General features: G+C 59.7%; 1 protein-coding gene across 3 annotated transcripts in view; it reads right to left on the minus strand.

The window, feature by feature from the left end:
• Positions 1 to 15,925, minus strand: part of UBE2F (ubiquitin conjugating enzyme E2 F (putative)) — a 28,677-nt gene extending 12,752 nt beyond the window's left edge. Inside the window, exons 1-4 of one of the 3 annotated variants that reach the window (XM_037069206.1) lie at positions 15,791 to 15,924; positions 11,772 to 11,904; positions 9,273 to 9,302; positions 5,582 to 5,647 (exon numbers count right to left, since the gene is read on the minus strand). In XM_037069206.1, the coding sequence (XP_036925101.1) occupies positions 5,582 to 5,647; positions 9,273 to 9,302; positions 11,772 to 11,889 (214 nt within the window). In that variant the 5' untranslated portion in view covers positions 11,890 to 11,904; positions 15,791 to 15,924. Of the gene's footprint in view, positions 1 to 5,581; positions 5,648 to 9,272; positions 9,303 to 11,771; positions 11,905 to 15,790 lie in introns of all 3 variants that reach the window. The other 2 variants (XM_037069209.1, XM_037069207.1) reach the window with 2 other exon arrangements.
• Between the last annotated feature and the right edge of the window lie 687 nt (positions 15,926 to 16,612).

Below are 16,612 nucleotides of genomic sequence, written 5' to 3' on the forward strand. Positions count from 1 at the left end.
TCACGACACCCGAGACGAGCACTGACAGGACAGCCGCGGTGCCCTTCCCAGCGCGGTGACCTGCAGAGCCTGCCGCCAGTCCTCTGGAGTCACCACGCACTATGGGAGGACACGTGCCAGGCACTGCCCTGGTCACAGCGGACACGGCAGCATGGCTCTCTGGCTCGTGCGGCCTGAGCTCCAGCCGTGGGGGCACGACGCGAACATGTGAGTCATGTGAACAGGAGGCGACAAGAACCAGGGCACAGGCAGTGGCGGGGGTGGCCGTTCTAAATGGGGCGGTGGGGGAGTGGCCAGGCAAGGACACTGGCAACGACACTCCTCCCTGGGCCTGGGGTTCCGGGAACCGCAGAGGCGGAGGCCAGGGCCCGAGGCGGGCAGTGGTCTGAACTCAGGCAGCAGGGGAGGGGGCTCGGCTGGGACATGGGGTGAGGAAGCCAATGTGGGGGTGCAGGCACACTCCCCGGGCTGAGGTTTAGAGGGAACCGTGAACACAGAACAGGAAGCAAACCACAACAGCTAAAAAAACCCCAATGTCGAGATCGAAGGCTTCGCTGCAGGAAAGTCACACATGTCCGACCGCGCAGAAAGAGCCACTCCCCAAGGCCCAGGCAGAGGGTGAGCCCGAGACCGGCGGGCGGGACGCAGATGTGCGCATGAGAGGCAGGGACAGACACACAACTGGAGTCCCAGGGAGGGGACAGAAAACAGGTTTCAGAGAAATGCCGACCACACTGTCTCCACATTTGGTGAGAACTCTTAACTACAGGTCCACAAAGCTCAACGAACGCCAAGTGAGATAAACAGAAAGAAAAGCGTATCAGTGACCAGAGGGGAGGGAATTTCAGGGGAAATAAGGGAGGGATTTAGAGGAACCTATATAAAGGATACATGGACAACAACTGAGAAGGGTGGAAATGGGAGGGAGGGGGGAGGATGGGGGGTGGGATGGGATGGGAGTAATAGACAGAAAACTGTACTTGAAAAATAATTAAATAAAAAAAATTGGAAAAAAAAATAAAGCAAAGCGTATCAAAGCGCATCGTGATGAGACCACTGAACAGCGAGAGTCGGTCTTAACAGCAGCCCGAGAACAAGATGCACGAGGCATTGAGTGGGACGGTGCACCACTGCCCATGAGAAGCACCTGTCAGGAGCGGGGCAGCCCCTAGGTGCGGGCACTGTCACCTCCAGCTCGGCTGATGGAACCCACCACCAGCAAACTGTGCTGACCCTGGCCCCAAGGCCAAGGACCCCCTTCAGGCAGCAGGAGAACGACGGACAAGGAGGAGGACGGGTCAGAAGTCGTGAGCGTGCTGTCTGCTGCACACCAAACACCCAGGGCTGAAACCCGGGCCGAGCAAGCGAGTGAGGACAACACAGGCAGGCACAGGGGGAAGGGACGTCGCTGCCGTCTGACTAGGCCCCAGGAAAACTCACGCAGAGCGAAAAGATGGAAAACAAGCAGCAGGGAGGAAGGAGCCAAGGGTTGAGCGGGAAACAAAATATCAGAGGAACCCGATGAAACCAAAAGCTGATCCTTCGCATGGACCAGCGGACACTCCTCCAGCTAACCTGGTCGAGAAAGAAGGAAAACCCGAAACTCCGACAGCAGGGATCCAGAGCGGCCGCGACTGCACCCCACAGAACCTGAAAGGACGAGGCAGCAGGCACAACCTCCCCCAAGCAGCCTGCAAACGTGGGGGGCGTGCACACACTCCGTGAAGGACACGAAGGACCAAGGCGGGGGAACGACTGGAGAGTGAATAAGCTGAGCAGGCCTTCGCCTCTGAAAGGAGTGGGTTTGTGCCATCTGGGCACAGAAGCAATGAGTGGGAGGGAGGCTGCCTGGCCCTGGGTCCCGCAACTGACCCCACACCGCCCTGGGGCCCTCTGTTGGGAGAGGGGGAGCACTGCTTCCCTCTTCCTGGGGGCGCGGGGGGGGGATGGGGAGGTACCAGACCTGAATTCTGCACCATAGGCAAAAACCAACTCAAAGAATCACAACCCTAATGTAAAACCTGAAGCTATAAAACCACTTCTTTAAAAAAAACACCATGTATTTGTCTTTCTTAGAGAACTCTTCGGAAACAGAAAGCACAGCTACCGGTAACAGTGTCGCCCGCCGCTGTGCACGCCCAGACTCAGTGGCTCACACCATTCGAAGGTATCATCTCCTGCAGTCAAGAAGCCCCAACTCGACAGCCTCTGTCGCCTCGGCAATGGCTGGCCGGGAGCATCCGCTTCCCTCATTGCCCTGGCTCTTAGCTCAGGGCCCCTCCTTCGCCTTCAAAGTCAGTGACGGCACATGGGCACGGGCCCAAGGGAGGTGCCCAAGAAAGCCGCAGCAAGAGGTGCCCGCCGGGGCGGCCGGGAGGAGAAAGACTGACGAGCAGTTTGGTGGCAAGAACATGGGCCAGGGGAGTCTCCTCCACGCTGGCAGGGACGGCGCCGGTCCTCCCTCGGGAGGAGGGTGTGGCAGCAATCTGTGCGGACAGCTGTCCCTCACCCGGGACCCAGAGACCGCAGGACTAGGAGAAGCAAACAGGTCCACGCAGCACAGGCCTGTCATCCGAGGTCCACTGCAGCCCTGTGCATCACGCACCCACATGGACCACACAGGTCAGCTGCTGGACAGACAGACTGGCACACAGACAGGAGACAACTCATCCACAAAGAGGTACAACATATTGCCCTTGCTGGTGTGGTTCAGTAGACTGAGCGCTGCCCTGCCAACCCAAGGATGGCGGGTTCGATTCCCAGTCAAGGCAGATGCCTGGGTTGCAGGCCAGGTCCCCAGTAGAAGGCACACAAGAGGCAACCACACGTTTCTCTCCCTCTTTTCTTCCCTTCCCCTCTCCAAAAATAAATAAAAGCCTAAAAAAAAAACCCCAACCAGCAGCTGACACCGTTTTCAACAAACAACCAGCACTGACCACACCCCGAGACCACTTTATTTACGCCCACAGCCCCTTGCCTAGCTGCCTGCAAGCGGGCTGGCCACTGAAGGACACCCCCAGGCGGGCTGGGCCCCAGCTGGGCATTCGGACACTCCCTGGCCCCCCAAGGCTCCAGGGGGATCTGAGTTATCACTTAGGGTCTTGCTTTGGTTGCTTTGGTTGGTTTCCTTTCACTTGCGGGTAGTTTTTCTTGTGTTGTCAGTTGACATGAAGACTTTTTTTCCTCCTAAATTCATTTCCTGCCCCCAGATTTCAGTTCCACCTTCCCTCTGAAGAACACACGCCCAAGCACGAATGAAGCACATTCCAAAGACCCACAGAACTGAAAATGTCGCTGACTGCCACGTCCAGTGCTAACCAGGTCGGCTGACACAGTCACGGCTTGGGGACAAAGGCTTCACAGAAGCGTTTTATAACCATGTCGGTTGACACAGTCACGACTTGGAGATGACGGCTTCACAGAAGCATTTTCCAGCAGGACGGACGTGGCATTAGTGGATATATGGTGTTGCTTTTATTCTTACTGTTTCTTAGTATTCTAACCTTTGCACTTCTGATCATTTGGAATCTCCTAGAATTAATGACCACTCTCAGAGAAAAAACAACAGTTGGCTCAAGTCCTAAGCAATATCACCCTGGCTGAATTAAGGCATCGTACTTTACTTATTTGTTCCTGTGAAAGCCACCCAAGAAAGAACAGTTCAGGGAAAAATATGTATTCCCACAGAACTGCCTCATAGAATAGCAAAAACCCCTTTAGAAAATAGCCCCTGATTGTCAAAGACTTGTTAGAGTAACAGCCCCTCCTTTACCTTGAATAGGAATACATATCAATTAGAATTAGACAGGCATAAAAACAGAAGAAGCTGGTTAGCCATTACAAACTAAGCACTTAGAAACAACTACCAAGGAGTTAGAGTCCTCAGTATACAAAAAAACATTTTAGACAGCAAGACAGATAGCTAAGTTAGATACTACAAAGGCTTATAATGAATTTCCTAACCTCTGCTCGGTCTAAGCATACCTGTTGTCCATGACGATTTCTGAGAACTTTAATAAACAGTAAGACATTCAAACTGTGTACATAGAACTATTTCAAATTGTCTGATTAATGGTTTTCCTGGTCAAAATAACTTTTGTTTAACATAACTGAAACTATGGGAACTTTCGTGCTTTTCCTGGTTACCTTTGTATTGATTTTTTCTGCTTAACTGATCATGCTATGCACCTGTAAATGTTAATCTATGCCAAAAATGAAAATATAAAAAATCAGCTTGTACTCGCAATAAACGGAACAGTGCTTCACCTGCCTTTGAGCTGTGTGGTTGCCTGTTACCCAGCGCCGACGCCTACTCTCACCTGAGGACCCTTAGATGGGCTGCGGCTGGACCGCGGCAGCGGACAGCTTCTCAACCTCAGCGACTGCTAGCAGCACCCCGAACCAGTGCCCACGGGTCACCCCGGGACAGCAAGTGTGCCTGGCGCCCCTCAGTCAAGTCAGCAGAATGGGCAATGGGTTTTAGGGAGGCGGCCGAGCATGGAAACCATTTCCGCCGTTTGGACGTCCCGAGGCTGATTATACCGGGGTATCAGGTGTATGGAACAGCCCACCTCCAAGAATGGGCAGGTGTAACTCTGCCCTGGCTCACATGCACAGCTCACACGCACCTGAACAGAAACGGCCCTGGACCGAGAGTCCACTCATGTCCACGGTGGTGTGCAGAGCCACCGGGTGGATCAATACACTTTTAAAACTTCTTAAGCACATTTTTAAAACAGGGTTTTTCCTGCTACTATAAAACACCTTCCATAGGAAAACCAAGAACATTTTACCTCCAGGGAGATGAACCCAGGGCTGATTTGTGGGCTCAGCCTCACCTACTGGAAGTCTGCGTTCTCTCCTAAGTTAGCTAGTGACACCAGAGTCTGTTTCCCACCCCCAGTCCGTCCCCCAAAGAAAATGACACCCTCGTTTCCCCCACCACACTTCCCTCCCCCCCAGGGAGCTCCCTCTGTGCTCCCCCACTACCCTCGCTGCCCAGGGCACCCTGCTTGCTGCCCGAGGTGAGCGCGGCACGTGTGCTGTTGGGACCTGCAACCCTGGCGCCGCACAGTAAGAACGACGCGAGCCCTCCCTCCCGCAGCCCGGGGTGGCCGGGGAGCAGCATGGCATCCTGCTGGGGCCCGGGGAGCAGAGACACCTATCAGTCCTAACCCGGACAGCTGGCGATCTGCCGGCATCCGCCTGTGCGCTCACGCCATCTCCACCGTCCACACAACCGTCCCAGGAGACAGTTCTGTTCCATCCCCGCTGTGCGGCTCACTCAACCCCGGCCACACAGCTGCTCCCTGCGGGGCCCAGGGGACTCCAAAGCACATGCCTCAGCGCATGCCGTCCGCCTGTCCTGCTCATGGGGTCGCCAGGCTGCCCCGGTCTGTCCCCAGTCACTGGACTCAGATTCCCGTCACTGGGCTTTATTTGACCACAAAGCCGTGTCTCGCTCCAGATGGGAAGGTGATGACTGCCGTAACTTCCAAACATCTGGAAGTCACAGGTTGGGCAGCCTCTCACATCCAGGGTACAAAAACCACCATAACACATAAGTGAGCATGCACGTTACCTGGGGTCACGGTCAGCTGGAAGCAGTGGAGCTTGTTCGGGTCGGGGAAGTGCACTCTGCACGTGCCTGCAGAAGAAACGGCAGGTCAGGAGGCTGGCGGAGCCGGCGGGCGCACGGCGGGGCTCCCCCAGCTCACACGGCTGAGCGGTGCCGGACCCCTGCCTGCCTGTCTGGTGGCGGCCGCGTTGCTGTGCTTAACAGGCGGCCCCATGACTTCCTGGGACAGCCCCTTCCTACCAAATTCCAAATGGAGGTGCTCTCTGTCCTTTAAATGGTCACTGGCAGCAGAGATCTCCCCATTAACCTCAAGAACTGAGCTACTGGACTCTGAAAGAACTCACATCGGGGAGGTCAGAACACACAGAGGACAGCCGCCAAGCAGAGGGAGGCCGGGGGAGCCCAGGCCACACTCCCAGGCCGCGCCCCTAGCCCCCCTGCGACTGCCATCCAAAAGGATTCGTGGTCAGCCAAGTCAGCTTGCACCCAGCATTTTCTGTGACATGAAAAAAAGCTGTCCTCACAGTTCACAGTGAGGCAGCTCGACTCGCTCCATTAGTGGCCCCAATGGCCCTGGCTGTGTCCACCGCATCACCTGGCAAAGGTGTGGGCATGCACACGGACCCCCGGGAGGAGAGCCCTTGGCCGGGGGCGCAGATGGGCCAGCGGGCTGCGTCCTGCACCTGCCTCCCTCGTGCAAACGCGAAAGAGAAGGGTTGACACCAGCAGAACGTGGGCAGGACGCAGAGGGAAATCGTCTGTGCTCCAAGAACACGGGGCGTGCTGTGCGGAGCTCCTCGGGCACCTGTCGTGTCCTACGAGTCCACCTGGAAATCTCCGACTGGCTTCATAACAATATGGGTTTCCACCGACAATAGAGTAATTCAGACGGAGACGGCCTGAGTGACCACCTGGTCTGATGTCCTCAACCATCGTCAAGGAACACATACAAAGAACCCAGGGACAAGGCCAGAGCGGGTAGGACTAAGACTGGAAGGTGGGTGGGTGGGCAGGGGAAGTGCTGGCGGGAAAATGGAGACAACTCTACTTGAGCAATTAAAAAATTGAAAATAAATGAAACTTAAGTCCTTAATCATCAGAGGTGACACCGAGGTGCAGAGGTTCGGTGACCAGCCCAGGTCACACAGGTTCCGAGAGAAGAAGTTTGGTTCCCGAAGGACATGCTACGTCAGGCCTCTTCTCTCCCACCACACCTCCTTCCCCCACGCGCGGCTGTGCCAGGGGCCGCGCTCAGAACAACGCAGCGTTGCGGGGCGGGTCCCTTCCTGACTGGTCCTTCAGAAAACCGCTGCAGAATGAGAGCAAGCAGGGGTCCGAGAGACGGCACAGTCACGGCCCTAGTTTCGGAAACAGGAAGACAGCGGCCCACGGCCCCGGACCCCACCCGACTGCGCAGCGGCCTGCGTGCCAGACGGTTTGAATGGGCTTCGCTTTCCTGTCCTCGGGTGAAAAGAGAAGTGCCGTCTTTCTAGTGAAATGTTCGTAACGAGAACAGGACAAGGCACGTATACGTGAGGTTGGCGTCACCCATTTGTTTCAATTCTGAGCGTTCGCCTTTGTTTGGAGGAAGGTACTGGTGTAAGTCAGTCCCTCTAACGTGGACTAGCTCTCCAAGAATAAAGAAACAATCAAGGCAGACCACAGAACAATAAAACTACTAAAAACAACACCAAAGTTCTAAATGTCAGAAAAGTCTAAACTCTGTGACACCATCAATTAAATGTTAAGTCAAGCTTTGGTTTCAGTCCGACGCAGGAGCCCGGCTGAAACCGCAGAACTGGGCGTGTCCTCCGAGGGCGCGGCCCTTGCAGCACGTGCCCCCCCCCCCCCGAAGATGCGCAGCGGGGGGGCGCCGCCCCACCTCCTCCCCCGGACGGCACGGAAGGGGCACGGAAGGGGCACGGAAGGGGCTCTCTCTCTCTCGTTCTCGGCAGACAGAGAGGCTTCCGTGAACACGCAGGCACAGAGGCCCGCATGGGCTCCGGGCAGTGACTCAGCAGCACGGCTCCGTGGCGAGTTTCTCCGCTTGCCTCAATAAACGATTCAGAGAGATTCCTGAGCATTCAGTAAAGACTGACTTGGGGCTCGTGTCCTCGCTCAGATAACGAGCTGCACAGTGTTGGAAAGCCTGGCTCCTCCGTATGAACTAACCTAGACCCCCGCCACAATGCGTATGGGGGCGCGGGTGGGGAGGGAAGGAGGCACGTAGCTGGTAGTCTTTTTAATCTGCCGCTCCAGCCACAGGGCTAAGATATTTCATTAAACCTAAGGTATTTGGTTAACATGGGTTTGAAAGCCAATTAAAAAGTTATGTTGTTTTCAACCCAAATTTTTAGACAAAACTAACGCTACACTCCTTGGGCGAAGAGACAGCCACCAGGTGAGACCCATAGTCGAGGACAGAAGGAGCTGCGTGCCAGGGGAGGTCTCCGGGGTCCTTGATGAGCGGGGCGCCCGTGTGTGTTCAAGTGTGGGGGGTGGGGGGATATCATGAGAGGAGAGGACAGAGCTGCTCCACCTTTTTCTTCCAGAAATGTCCCAACACACAAAACTTTTAAATAACAGGAAAAAAGAGAGAGAGTGCAGTGAACCCATCCAGCTTTGTGTTCTGCCCATCTTGACCCGCCTGGCCTAACCAAATACAAGGTGACTGGTTGGTTTGTTTTCCCGGAACATCCTGAGGCGCCCCAGCTGCAGGCGCCCCAGTGGGTGGAGAGAGAACCTTCCCGTGAATGCCAAGGCACTTCCTCTGCCTCCGACTAGTAGGACACGTTGAGGCCAAGGAACCGGACGACTCCTGAGACATTTTTGACCGAGACCCACAATGAGGAACATTTCATATCACAACCCATTCTACCCATAAACACTACATATAAAAATACCTTAAAAGTAAAGAGCGATGTGTACTTACCTCGGAAACGGGCGTCATGCCTACTCAGGGGTGGCAGCCCACACCACCTTTCCAGCTTCCGGAGAAGGTGGAAGTGCCCCCTGCCCTGCCCTGGGCCCCGCCGCAGGCTTCACCCGGACCAGGGGACTCGCGTGTGAAACATTTCACCCACAAACATCCTCAGCCCCAGAATGATTTTCCCACAGACTTCGATGAGAAAAGGCTCTAATTCAAACAGACGTTCAGAGGGCGGAGCTTTCAGGCTCAGATGGCCCGGAACAAAGGTTCTGGGCCCGAAGCCCTGCCCACGGCCTGACAGAGGGCTGCCTGAGGGTCAGAGTCTCAGCAGGAGGGGTAGCAGGAGGGGACGGGTGACAGCGGGCAGCCCACCTCCTTCTCGTGCACAAGGATCAATGCAAACAAGCACCTTCCAGACCAAGAGGGTCTATTGTCACCCAAAAAACTGGACTGTCCACCTTGGTCCACAGACCTTCCGCTGCAAAGGGGTGGGGTGGAGGAGTGACAGGGCACAGACCTGGACTGGACTGCAGGTTGGACCCAGCTGGGCACCTATGAGGCAACCAGTCCATGTTTGTCTCTCAAGTGATGTTTCTCTCTCTCCCCCTCTCTCTCCCCCTTCCTCTCTGTCTAGAAATAAACAAATAAAATCTTTCACCAACACACATGAAATACAGACTTGTCGGTACGTGACATTATGAAACACACAAGCATGTCCACGCAATCGATTCACGGCGCCGATGCCGGCCAGGGTGCTGTACTTACAAGGTAAGTTGGCTTCGAGTTCTGCGACCTCTGTGGAAACAAAGGGACTGGCATTGGTATCAGTGTGTCCCCCCCCACACAAAATCACCAGCTCTAGCCCCGGCCGGCACCGGCCCCCCAGGGACAGCCTGGCCCCAGCCCCCACCCTCAGCCTGAGGGCCTTCCAGCAGCACCTGCAGGGTGAAGGCCAAGAATGCTCGAGGCCCCCCTGCCCTCAGGGGGCCAAGGCCACAACCCTGAACACCTACAAGGCCCTGCGGCAGAGCCTGGTCCCATACCATGGTCCCATACCCCGAACTCCAGCCAGAGCAGACGGGCAGACACGAGCCCCCTCTGTCTCCCACAGACCACCCTGCCTAAGGGGCTAGTCGGCACACTGAGCAAAGGTCAGTGCGTAACAAGGGGGGCGCCTTAACCCCTTGTTAGCCTCACTCCTCCTCTCCCGGCCAGGCCCCCCTGGCTTTTCAAACACGCTCTATAGTGCGTGGCCCTGGCTGCGCCTACTGCACAAGGCACCGAGGCTTTGTGCACAGGACCGCGCCCCCCCCCCCCAGTTCCTGTTGAAGCCCCAGCCCCACCCCACAGTGCAAGGCTATCAGGAGCTGGGGCACTAAGACACCCTGCCACCACGGCACACCAAGCCACCACAGTCCTGGGTGGGGCCCACACCGGGAGAGCAGCCGTGGGGCGCGAGGCCGGCTCTTCCGCCGTCGCCCAGGAGCTGCCTGATGGATGGTCCCCCAGACCACCCCACGGCTGGAGCGCACCCCGCAGGTGCTGGGCAGCACACGGGGCAGGTGGGCAGCCAGGCCCTCTGCCACCCTAGGAGCCACCCACCGGAGTGGGGGCACAGGGGCTGCCGCGGACTCACTCCCTTCCCTGCCCATCCGGGCCTGACCCTGCACTGCACCCCTCCGTGCTGAGTCCACAGACACAGCTGTCCACTTTCCTGCCGACCCCCCGAGGGACGTCCTCAAGCGAGCCAACGCCAGCCTGGGACCGCAGTCCTGACCAGAGCCATCCTGCTGAACTCGGACACCCTACTTTCCTCAAAGTTCCCAAGTCGGGGGCTCCTGCCATCAGCAACCCCGCTGCGGCTCACGGCGCCCTCGTGAGCCAGGAGGCCACCACCACCGCCCCTGGCCGAGCAGAGGAGCCCTCCAGAAACAGGCCCGGCACCTCGTATTCACTGCCTCCTCCCCCAGGTCAGCCACCTTGCTCTCTCCCCACCCTCCCCACAAGCCCAATCCACTCCCCACTCAGCCAGCCTGGCCCAGCAGCCCCTGAGGCAGATGAAGCAAGCAGGCCCATGGGGCATGTGTCTCCCTGAGCCTCAACGCCCAACAGAGCCCGGGAGGATGGGGACCGGTGGCCACACCAGGGGTCCGGTGGCCACACCAGCGGTCCTGAACCTCTCCTTGAGTGGTCTCACGACGCCAGACCACCTGACGCCCGCCTGTGCTCCAGCAGGGGCGGAGTCTGCTTAGGCAAGCCCCAGTGGGCTCCTGGGGCTGCAGGAGCCCCTCTGCGCACCCGCACTCCTGCCCCGCTCTGTCTCTGCGTGCGGGCCTGGCCCACCCTGTGGCACTAAAGCAGCCCCCTGGCAAGTGTCCTTCCCCTGAGTGAGCCCAGCTACAAAATGGACCGCCCCCCGGCACAGCTTAGCAACAGTCACCCAGGACAGGGGCCTGGCCAGAAGAGGCCAGGGCATAGGAGCTGTGTGACAGTGATGGGGAAGGGGTCGAGAATCGGGGACCGGCGAGCCGCCAGCTCCCCACCACCCCTCCCAGCCGCAGGGCTGGACCTTCCTCACGCTGACTCCCCAGGCCCTGAGCCCCCTCTGCTCCCTGGAACGTAACACCCTGCGTCAGCACCAGCTCCCGGTCTCCTCTGCGGTGGAACCTCTGGGCCAGCACCAGGGAGAGGCAGGTCCCCAAGGGCCCACTGGGGAGGTGCTGACACCAGGCCCAGCCCAACCCACAGATGCGGCTGCTGCAAAGCTCTCAGGGGGGCACACATGCCCCCACACCCCCACCTCTGCCAAAGGGGGGGACGCCCGCATGCGGGCCAGGCTCCTCAAGCCTCGCGGAGCCTGACTCCAGGGCGCCCTGCCGCTGCCCCCGAGGCAGCCACATCTTTGGCCGGCCCTCCTCAGGCGCCGATGTGACTTGTGGAAGAAGGGGCCTAGGACCCTCCCGAGCCCTACTCCCCCCGTGCTGAGCCATCCGGAGAAAATGAAGGACCCCCCACCACCACAGGCCAGAAGGTGACAGCAGAGAGCAGAGCCACAGGCCCTGGACCCCCACGCGCACGCTGGCAGCCCCAGGTTGGAGAGATGCAGTCCCTGAGGCCCATTTCTCGAGGCCAGCGCCCTGCCGCACACGGTGAGCGACAACCCTCTAAAGCTCCAACAGGTGTTCGTATCCAGCCACAGGCTGTTTCCTGCCCCAACAGAGCCCCCCTGACCCCCCTCCCCCCGCCCCCGCTGGGCGGCCTCACCTTTGACGAGCAGCCTGTCTCTCACAGACACCCTCCGAGTGGGGTCGGAGGCGGTGGCCGAGGCCCGGGACCCTTTGAGACCGTCATCCCGCTTCAGCTTGCTCGCCAGCGTCAGCATCACGGCCGCCTTTCCCTGGAAGACAGACGGGGCACTGTGAGGGACGGCCGAGACACAGCCGAGACACTGGTGGCATGGGGTGTGGCCCGGCGCACGGGGTGCGTGGGGCCTGGGTTCTGTTGCAGGGAACGAGGGTCACCTCTGCACCACCCTCTGGAAGTCCAGTGATCCCCAGTGCGAGATACAGCCCGAAAAAGGGAGCACCATGGGCTTAGCCTCACCAGACGCCAGGCCCTGGGCCAAGGGGGAGCCTCCGATGACAGGTTCCGGGTGGACTCCCCGCTGTTGGGGTCAGTCTGCCCTCCCTACCCCCACTGCGGGGACCACGCACCTGCGTTCGGCCCCAGGCCTGGCCCGTCGCAGACTGAGGGGTGTGGCAGCCTCTGGTGAGGAGTGGGCACCGCAGTGCTTTGCTTCCTCCTTCCTTTACGAAAGGTGTGGCCTGAACCTTAACAAGCATCTTTGCATCTACTTATGTGTTTATTTACATTTTGAGGGAATATTGACATCAAGACTAACTTATAACTAATGCCCCGATTGGAGCTTCTTTCCTGGCTGCTTCCACCTCTCCCAGGGAAGCTTGCTGGGATGGGCACCGGGGACCAGCAGGCGCACGGCCCAGCTGCCTGGGAGGAAGGGCTACAGAAATGGCCCTACCCACCGCGCCGCGGTCCCCCAGGACCCGCACTGCTTCCACTGGGCGGGCCTCCCGCCCTCGCCTGCTCTGGCACCACCGGAGAAGGGCTGGGGAGCGCCCTTTGACAGAGGACAAACTTGGTCGCCAGCCCAGCATTTCCAGAATTTCTTCTGTTGCAGCAATATCAGTTCTTTTCAATGCCAATCTGATCCTTTTGAAAAGAAAACGACCCAAAACTCCCAGAGGAGAACTTGACCTAAGCACAGAACGTTTCATCTGAGGCCAAGAGCTTGAAACCCAGAATACATAAGGGGACCCCTCCCAGGTCTTCTCACAGCCCCTCATACCATCCTCACAGCCCCCAAAGATGACAAGGTTTCACGTCCACGACCTGCACCGTGAAAACAACACAGAAGGTCGCCGGAGCCACCCACGGCCCCAGCGGACACACCCTGTCACATGCACACATGCACACCCCCCCCCCCCCCCGGGGTCGCAGCCCCCCCCCCCCCCCCCCCCCCGGGGTCGCAGCGCTGCTGGAGGCAGTTCTGCTGCACAGCGGGGGGGGGCTCGAGAGCTGTGAGCTTCTCGGATCTGGGAGGGGCTGTGCCCCTGACTCGAGTCCTTCTTGTAGACGTGGACCCCGGGGCCAGGGACTGGCTTCTCGGGGGATGCTCGGCTGCTAGAAGCAGTCACCACAGAAGCGAGAGTTTCCCTCCTGCAGACAATGGGAGCCCTTGTTCCTTGAGCATGGCATGGTCTGGGGGCACATACCCGCGCCCGGACCCACAGGATGTGGGCAGTGCGGCGCCCTTCACTTACACCTCGACCCAGCCCACAGGCGGCAAAACCACGCCCACACCAGTGTCTCCTTCCCACCCACCGTGCCAGCTCTTCAGTGGGCCCAGGTGGGGGCACAGACCACACCAACGAGCACACCGCCTCTCAGGTTTGCTGAGGGACGGGGCTCCTGGTTCCATATGGGAAGTAATCTCACGAGGGGGGACTGGGAGTGGGTACAGACGAGGAGCACCTTCGGGGATGCAGAGTGGCCGAAAGACCCTGCTGGGAACCCGTAGGCAGGTCTGGGTCACAAAGCGGAGGCTGCCACCCAGCCAAGTCCACTGTCACACACCTCGGGTGAGCGCCCAGTCCCACCGACGGGTTGGCTAGTTTTTATCCTCTAGCTGACCTTGGCAATGAAATATGGTGTAAAAATATAAAAGGCACAGTGTGCACAGAACCCAGCAGGCAGAACACTAGGGAAGTCACATGGAAGAGCCCTGCAGAGAAACACAAGCCACACCCAACAAGGGAGCCTCTCAGAGGGTTCCGGCGAGGCTCGCCCACACAAAGAGGGGCCCGCACCCGGACACTCTCCTGTGTCACTGCCCCAGAGGACACCACTTAGCTCCTCTGTGACCCTGCTGCCCCCACTGAGCTCCTCCCTGGGGGCCCATACTCAGTTCCACCTCGATGCCTGGCGGTCTTCAGGTCCACGGTCCAGGAGGGAACACACTGGGCACTGCGTGTGCAAGGTGCACGAACAGGTAACAGAACACAGTGCAGACGCCCTTCCCTGCCAGTCTAAGCAACCAGGTGTACAGGGCCGCCCACTTCCCCATCGCCTGTATCTTCCCTGGGACCAGGCACGGCTTTGGGGATGAAACACACCTAAATAATTTGGGCACATAACCACGGATGCCAAATTAATTCCAAACAAAGAGATCTGAAGACAAGTAATCATCCAAACTTCCCAGAGGTTCGCCGAGCAGCCACAGCAGACTCAGAACCTCTTTTCCTTCTTTACTAAACGTCCCACTCCGACCACCGCAGCACAGAAAGGGCCCGCACCGACAGCACTCAGTCTCCAGGCTCCACAAGTGGCACCGGCCCCTGAAGTTCCTCCTCCGGCGGGACGTGCTTTCAGATTCTGCCCAAAGGAGAACCTCAGCTGCCGTTCACCCGTGTCATCACCCAGAAGGGCTACTCGGCCAGCCCCCGCACAGAGACTCCGCGCCAGTCTGCTCGCGGTGCGGGGCTCCTGCTTCACACTTACTCCTGCCAGAAAAGCCCTGACCTAAGTGTAAAGGTGGAACTGCGTGCAGGTCACTAGGGGACAGGCAGCTTCCCCAGCCAACGCGGCCCCGGTCTGGACACCACAAAGCTCACACTCGACCGCCTCCTGCAGAGCCAGGGCCCGGGAACCTCCCCCCAGGCCCAGAGTCCGGCTGGTTGGCTGACGCACCTGTGGAGCCCGACCCCCACCTCGCCAGCACTAAACCCGCCCCTTCCGGCACAGCCTGCTACCTGCATGGCAGGTGTGGCTGGGCGGAGGTCCCCCAGACCCACAGCAGCCTGCAGGTGACGGTCTCTCAACTCCTCTCCCGCCGGCACCCTCTGCCGACACCCGCCTTCCTCCGGCCAAAAATCCTCTGCACCGGGCGGCCAGCCTGTTCTTTGTCCCCCAACAACACCCGGCTCATTTCTGGAAGCTTCTGCCCGATGTGATACGCAGGCGTGGCAGGTCCTCCTTCCATCCACCACCTCATTCCCCACCTGGCCCAGGAAGGACACACTCCTATCCAGGTCCCAGGTCCTCCGAGAAGCCTTCCCCGGCCACTGCAGTGCACGCAGCCCCACGCCCGCGCGGGAGGAATGCGGACGCGGCGGGCCCAGCCCCTCCGGTACTAGATGAGGAAACTGAGCCCGCGAGGGCAGAGCCACGCCCAAGACCACACGCCCGCCGAACCGGGTCTGGAATCGGGTCCCGCTGGGCCGACTGTTCCAAGATGTCTTCCTCGTCCCCCCTCCGCCCCCGGCAACAGCTTCCCAGCCGCCGCGGCCGCCCCCGAGTGTGGGGCAGCTGCCTGGCCCGACTCCCAAGGCGGTCTCCGGCGGACTGCCCGCGTCCGAGTCCCGCTCCCTCCGCCACGTCGGGCTGATGACCTTGGCCCAGCACTGCGTTTCCCCTGGACTATGCGGCCAGCAGCACCCCCGCGGCGGCGGGCGCGGGCCGAAGAGGCCGTCTGTGTGGCTGGCACGGCCAGGGCCCGAGCGGCGGCCCCTCCGGCCCGGCCAGCGCCCCGGCCCGGGCCTTCCAGACACGCCGCCCAGCCCGGCCGGCCAAGAGCAGCCGCGCGGCCTGAGGCGGCCCCGGCGCCTCCCGCCCTCCGGCCCGCCGGTGCATCGGCGCCGCGGGAGCGGAGCCGCGCGGAGGCCCGCGGTCGCCCCTCGCCTGCCGCGGGGCCGCGCGCTCCTCACCTGGACACCCCGAAACAGGCGAGGCGGGCCCGGCGCCCAACACCATGACCCGCCGGCCGGCGACACCGAACGCGGCCCCTCACAGCCGCACCGGCTCGGGGCGGCGGGACCGGAAGTGGCTGGGCGGAGACTCGGCCACTCTTTAGCCTGCAGCCGCGGGAACGGTAGCGGGCTCTTTAAAAAAAAAAAATTCAAAGCTCTGAAGAACTTTATTTGGTGCTTGGTGCGATCACAGCGGCGGGTGCCAGTGGGCCTGGGCCTCGCTCATTGGTAGAGGGCGAGGTAGGGGGCGGGTTCGAGTCGCGCAGCCCCGGATGACTGGCCATTGGCGGTGGGGGCGGGGCCTCTGAGTGGGTGTTTTGGAGCCTGCGCCTTCGAGCACCGGGCTCTGAGCCGCTTTGCTGCATCCATTCATTTCTCTCCGTACTGGGCCGGGACTTGCGGCTCGGGAGACTCGCGCGACTCCCGAACTGACAGCCTCGGTGCGCGTCCCCGCAGTGCGCCCAGCGCAGTGCCCAAGATGCAGAGGACCGGGCGGATCCCAGAGCTGCTGGGGAGGAGGCGGGGCGGCAGCCGAACACACAGCCACCAACATTTGGGGTGCCTTGGCCGAGGCTGCAAGGGAGTGGGCAAGGCCTTTTCTGTTTTCATCTTAGTGGTTTTTACTCCTTCTTTCATCTCCCACACTTTTGTATAATACTTTTCAGAATCTGCTTCAAATTGTGCAAGTTCTCCCGTCCATCAGTATCCTGCGTGGTTGGTGATAAGCGCCTGGCGAGGGTTGCGGGGGCTTGAGGCCCCTGGGGGAGTGGGCCATGTGGA

Source organism: Sturnira hondurensis, unplaced genomic scaffold (assembly GCF_014824575.4).
Source record: "Sturnira hondurensis isolate 20B ecotype Veracruz unplaced genomic scaffold, ASM1482457v3 Scaffold0018493, whole genome shotgun sequence".
In the NCBI taxonomy this organism is placed as follows: Eukaryota; Metazoa; Chordata; class Mammalia; order Chiroptera; family Phyllostomidae; genus Sturnira; species Sturnira hondurensis.